The sequence below is a fragment of the Rhinopithecus bieti genome, unplaced genomic scaffold (genome assembly GCF_001698545.2).
Source record: "Rhinopithecus bieti isolate Rb0 unplaced genomic scaffold, ASM169854v2 scaffold_25304, whole genome shotgun sequence".
NCBI classification, from domain to species: Eukaryota; Metazoa; Chordata; class Mammalia; order Primates; family Cercopithecidae; genus Rhinopithecus; species Rhinopithecus bieti.
Genome location: NW_016811568.1, coordinates 10,321 through 16,811, shown reverse-complemented (window position 1 = coordinate 16,811; position 6,491 = coordinate 10,321). Strand labels below are relative to the sequence as shown.

Genomic DNA, 6,491 nt, shown 5'->3' with positions numbered 1-6,491 from the left:
AGGAGGCTGAGGCAGGAGGATCACTTGAGCCCTGAAGGTCGAGGCTGCAGTGAGCTATTGTCATGCCACTGCACTCTGGCCTCAGTGACAGAGTGAGACCCTGTCTCAACAACAAAAGGTAATTTTTTTTTTTTTTTTTTTTTAGTGGAGTTCCACTCTTTCACCCAGGCTGAAGTGAAGTGGTGGGATCTCAGCCTACTGCAACCTCCACTTCCCGGGTTCAAGCCATTCTCCTACCTCAGCCTCCAAGTAGCTCGGATTACAGGTGCCTGCCACCACGCCCGGATAATTTTTGTATTTTTAGTAGAGATGGGGTTTCACCATGTGGTCCAGGCTGGTCTTGAACTCGCGGAGAGCCACCCACCATGGCCTCCCAAAGTGCTGGGATTACAGGTGTGAGCCACAGTGCCTAGACTGCCCTAGCTAAGTTTTTAAATATTTGTAGAGTTGGGGGTCTCACTGTGTTGCCCAGGCTGGTCTCAAACTTCTGGCCTCAATCAGTCCCCAGCCTCAGTTTCCCAAGTTGGTGGGATTATAGACCTGAGCCACTGCAGCCAGTTCAGAATACATTTTTCAAACATGGAACATTTTTGAAAATTGGCCATAAAGCAAGCCTTGCAAATTTTAACATTGTTAATATTACATACCATTTTGCCCTACCCAAATGGAAATAAGTTAAAATTAGTAACAAAGTATTTTGAAATGAAAAATATAAACTATCAGATTTTTAAATTGTAGGAGGCAGGACACGGTGGCTCATGCCTGTAATCCCAGCACTTGGGAGGCCAAGGCGGGCGGATCACGAGGTCAGGAGATGGAGACCATCCTGACTAACATGGTGAAACCCCATCTCTACTAAGAAAAAATACAAAAAATTAGCCGGGCGTGGTGGGGGGGGCCTGTAGTCCCAGCTACCTAGAAGGCTGAGGCAGGAGAATGGCGTGAACCCAGGAGGCAGAGCTTGCAGTGAGCTGAGATCTCGCCACTGCACTCCAGCCTGGGCGAAAGAGCGAGACTCCGTCTCAAAAAAAAAAAGACATTGTAGTAGGAATTCAAAAATGGAACAGAACAATAATGAAAATACCACATACCAGAGCATAAGTGACAAGGGCAGAGGGGGGAAGAAACAAATCAAAGGATATAATGAAAGTATCACTTGGAGCCTAAGATGCTAACGCTACGGAGAAAGGGGCTAAAAAGGTAGGAAAAACACACAAAGACAAAATAACCCTAAAGAAAGTAGAAGGAAAGAAAAAAACAAAAGGAGAAATTGCTGAAATAGAAAGTAGAGCATACTGCTGGGTCTCTTCCTTTCTGATGCCCCTCTTTCTCACCAGAGAGAACTGTTCTTTCTTTTTCTTTTGCCTATTAAACCTCTGCTCCTGGCGAGGTGCAGTGGCTCATGCCTGTAATCCCAGCACTTTGGGAGGTTGAGGCAGGTGGATCACCTGAGGTCAGGAGTTTGAGACCAGTCTGGCCAACATGGCAAAATCCAGTCTCTACTAAAAAATATAAAAATTAGCCCATCATGGTGGTGTGCACCTGTAATTCCAGCTACTGGTCGGGGCTGAGGTAGGAGAATTGCTTGAACCCAGGAGACAGAGGTGGCAGTAAGCCGAGATCGCACTTCCACACTCCAGCCTGGGCAACAGAGCAAGACTCCATCTCAAAAAAAAAAAAAAAAAAAAACCTTGCTCCTAAACTCCTGTGTGTCCGTGCCCTAAATTTTCTTGGCACGAGACAACAAACCCCAGAGATTCACCCCAGGCAACGAAGCTAGTTCAGTTTGACACTGTTGTCAAAGTTTTGGGGAATTTGTCACTGTCATGCATTGCTGGCGGGTGTGCAAGTTGTTAAACCCTGTATAGGGTCAGTTTGGAATAGATGTAAAAGTTACAAATGCATATTATATCTTTTGACTCATTAATCCCACTTCTAGGAGTTTATCTTACAGATATACTGAATGAAACATAATACAGATTAGGTATAGATGAGATTAGACATTATAGCATTTATATAATAGTGAAAGATTAAAAATATATAAATGGGCTGGGCACAGTGGCTCACGCCTGTAATCCCAGTACTTTGGGAGGCCCAGGCAGGAAGATTGTTTGAGGCCAGGAGTTCAAGACCAGCATAGGCAACATAATGAGACAGTGCCTCTAAAATTAAAAAATGAGTCAGACGTGGTGATGCATGCATGTAGTCCCAGCTACTTGGGAGTCTGAGGCAGGAGGACCACTTGAGCCCAGGAACGTCCCCTTCAGAAAGACTAATCAAAAACATAAGGCCAGGCGCGGTGGCTCACTCCTGTAATCCCAACACTTTGGGAGGCCAAGACAAGCGGATCACTTGAGGTCAGCAGTTGGGAGACCAGCCTGGCCAACATGGTGAAACACCGTCTCCACTAAAAATACAAAAAAATCAGCCGGGTGTGGTTGTGCGTGCCTGTAGTACCAGCTACTCTGAAGGCTGGGGCCGAGGAATTGCTTGAACCCCGGGGGAGGTTGCAGTGAGCCAAGATGCCACTACAGCACTCCAGCCTGGGTGACAGAGCGAGACCCTGTCTCTAAAAAGAAAAGGTTTAAGTGAGTAACATATGAAGGAGACACGCTCTATAGACATTAAAAAGAAAGGATGGCCAGGTGTGGCGGCTCACGCTTGTAATCCCAGCACTTTGGGAGGATGACGCAGGCAGATGACATGAGATCAGGAGTTCGAGACCAGCCTGGCCAAAGTGGTGAAACCTCGTCTCTACCAACAATACAAAAATTAGCTGGCCGTGATGGCGGCCACCTGTAATCCCAGGTACTCAGGAGGCTGAGGTTGCAGTGAGCCGAGATTGCGCCACTGCACTCCAACCTAGGCGACAGAGGGAGACTACGTCTCTAAATAAATGTTTGAGGAAGAGAAAAATAGTATGGAGGTCTTCCCTCGACCTCCCCCAACCACCTTCCTTTAGAGAACTCCTCCATCCTTCACCTAATTTCTTGTAGTTGTCCTGGGACCAGGAAAGGTTCGCCTAAGATAACGAGTTAGGTAGAAGACAGGGAGTCCTGGTGTACAGGCTGGCCCTGGACGTCACTTCCGCTGGCGGCAGTGACGTCACTTCCTGCTCCTGGGGGCGGGGCATCCGTGTCCTTGCGGTGCGGGGCAGCAGACCATCCAGACCAAACGCGTGGTGTCCTCGCGGTGTCCAGCGAGAGGCTACCAAGACAGACGCTATGGTGAGTGTTCCTACTGGGGCCCTACCCACAGGTCACCTCCCGAGAGCCGCGGTGCCGCAAGCGTGGTCCAGCTGTGTCAGAAAAGCTGTAAAAAAATTGAAGGAGAAAAAGGCAGGCGCGCGGTGTCGGGCAGGAGACCACCGAGACAGGCGCTATAGATGAGTGGTCCAACCTGTCCTTCTCCGTCTCCAGGGACTGCTGTCCACCCTGTGTCTAGCCTCCAAGGCCGAGGTTAGGTGGTAGCCGCAGCAAGTCACTAGCAATTCGCACCTTACACTCGATGGCGACATGCGGGGCCGCACCTGCGTTATAATATGAATATATCCTTGTACATAAATATGTGTTTGTAAAAAAAGAAGAGAGAGAGATGAAAGTAATGAAATGGTTAACTGGAGCAGTGGGAATGAGATGGAAGGAGCGGAAAAGGAAGGCCACTCACCCAGTTTGCTCCCTACATGGATTATGTTTATTTATTGAGACGGAGTCTCACTCTGTCGCCCACGCTGGAGTGCAGTGGCGCCATCTCGGCTCACAGCATCCTCCGCCTCCTGGGTTCAAGCTATTCTGCGTCAGCCTCTCGAATAACTAGGACTACAGGCGTGAGACACCGCGCTCGGCCCCTACATGGGTTATTTTGACACAGATCTCAATGACGTCATTTTATCCATAAGTATTACAGTATGTATTTATAAAGTAAGGATTTTTAACATAACTGCAAATGCCATTAATTAGTTAATAAGGGTTGCAAGTTGGTGATATTTAAGTGTACCATTCCCTCTTTATTTATTAGGCGGAATAGTGATACAAGAGGTAATTCTCATCTGGTTACCTCCTAATACAGCATTTAGGAAAGGCACAGAGGATGATTGTTTCCCTTTCCCAGTTGTCAGAATATTGAGTTGCTATCACTGGCATAGTTTTGACTTTTAAACCATGAAGATATTTTACATATTTGAAAAATAAAATTTAAAGCAAGCTGACTACAAACGAAAGAAACCTACTTGTATACCAAATTGCTAACCACAAGGAAAATTTTAATTTGAATAACTTTTGAACAAAGTCCTGTCACTGGATGACTTTAATAGGGTATATCCTAAGAACAAAAATAAATTTTGACTTTGGTCAGTTTGTTGGTAGAGGTGGTATATTGATGTAGCAATTTTGGAACCATTTTGTGTGTATTGTAGAGTAGGTGAGGAAATACTTTGGTGTGTTGGAAACCAGGGGTTTGAACAGAAGATATGTATATAGAATGGGGAATGGAAAGAGAACTTTGTGCTACATTTACTGTAAATTATATCTTATTGATTCAGTAAATTCCAGTGGAATATGGAAATTCAAATTTAAAGATTACCCATGGACTCCTGACTTCAGGTGATTCACCCGCCTCGGCTTCCCAGAGTGCTGTGATTATAGGCATGAGCCAGGAGTTCGAGACCAGCCTGGCCAACATGGTGAAACCCTGTCTCCACAAAAAATACAAAAATTAGCCGGGTATGGTGGTGCACGCCTGTAGTCCCAGCTACTTGGGAGACTGAGGCTCAAGAATCATTTGAACCTGGGAGGCAGAGGTTGCAGTGAGCTGAAATCACACCACTGCACTCCAGCATGGGCAACAGAGCGAGATTCTGTCTAAAAAACAGAAATGGATTACCCATGGACTCAAATGGATGCTGAGCCATGGGAGCCCATTTGTAATCCATTTGCTGTAATATTATGAAACATTTGGCTGAAGAAAGACAAAAGTATACGAGCTTTAGTATACTTTATTGAACTGTGTAATTCCTAATACTGTATTTCCTTTTTTTCGAAGGTAGGAGTGGAAAGGCCATTGTTAACTACCTGGTGTTTTGTGTGTTTGAGGGTTGGGGAGTAGGGCACCTGCCCGCTGTGTCTCAATTGTTGATTAGTATTTTGTGACTCAGGTAGGAAAACTTCTGGCTCAATTTGACTGATATTTTTATTTCCCGCATAGACTGAGGCCGATGTGAATCCGAAGGCCTATCCCCTTGCCGATGCCCACCTCACCAAGAAACTACTGGATCTCGTTCAGCAGTCATGTAACTATAAGCAGCTTCGGAAAGGAGCCAATGAGGGTAAGGCAGCCACAGGGTGCTCTGGGGGAATGTTAAAGGCACCTGTTTCCATGTGGGGCCTCTGGTCTATATTTCCAATTTGGGAGGAGGAGGGCTAGCTGCTTTTGACTACAACCAGTAGGAGGTCTTTGGCATTAGATGCTAAAGCTGATGGGCTAAGAATTTTTTTTAGACCCCCCAGTTATTAACATTTTGCCACATTTACCTTCTTTTTCACTCTATAAATTAATTTTATTTTTGCTGAGCCATTTGAAAGCAGTTGTAGAGACTTTGTATAGCAGCTGTATGACCTCTCCAGAGCCATCAGAAGGAAAGGAATATTAATGCTTTTTAGCATCCCTTATACGATGGATACTTAACATTCATGAATTTCATTTGGTTCCCAGAAACATTCCCTACCCCTCTCCCTTTTTTTTTTTTTTTTTTTTTTTGGATGCAATTATTCAAAAACATGGAACGTTTCATGAATTTGCATGTCATCCTTGTGCAGGGGTCATGCTAATCTTCTCTATTGTTCCAATTTTAGTATATGTGCTACTGAAGTGAGCACCACATCCCTTTGTAAAAAAGAAAAAAAGCTGTTTTTCAGTGGAATAATTATGTGTGCATGATACTTCTGCACTTCTGCCCAGAGGTAATATAGGATACCCTCACTTTGTTCGTTTTTTTTTAAATTTTATTTATTTATTTATTTAAGAGTTTCGCTCTTGTTACCCAGGCTGGAGTGCAATGGCAGGATCTCAGCTCACTGCAACCTACGCTTCCTGGGTTCAAGTGATTCCCCTGCCTCAGTCTCCCAAGTGGCTGGGATTACAGGCATGCACCACCACGTCCGGCTAATTTTGTATTTTTAGTAGAAATGGGGTTTCACTATGTTGGTCTGCCTGGTCTCGAACTCCTAACCTCAGGTGATCCACTGCCTTGGCCTCCCAAAGTGCTGCTAGGATTACAGGCGTGAAACACTGTGTCCAGCCTTATTTTTATTTTTATTTTTTTCAAGTAGAGATGACATTTCACCATGTTGGCCATACTGGTCTAGAGCTCCTGACTTCAAGTGATCTGCCCGCCTCGGCCTCCCAAAGTTCTGGGATTATAGGCATGAGCCACTGCGCCTGGCTGCCCTGGCTGCCCTGGCTGCCCAGCCTTTTTTTTTTTTTTTTTTTTTTTT

At 45.3% G+C, this 6,491-nt stretch overlaps 1 protein-coding gene across 1 annotated transcript in view; it reads left to right on the top strand.

The window, feature by feature from the left end:
- The window catches only part of LOC108543551 (NHP2-like protein 1), a gene marked incomplete at its 3' end in the record, with an annotated part of 20,163 nt that overhangs the window by 3,357 nt on the left and 10,315 nt on the right, over window positions 1-6,491 (top strand). Inside the window, exon 2 of the mRNA XM_017894082.1 lies at window positions 5,203-5,323. Coding sequence (XP_017749571.1) covers window positions 5,203-5,323 — 121 coding nt within the window. The remainder of the gene's footprint in view (window positions 1-5,202; window positions 5,324-6,491) is intronic.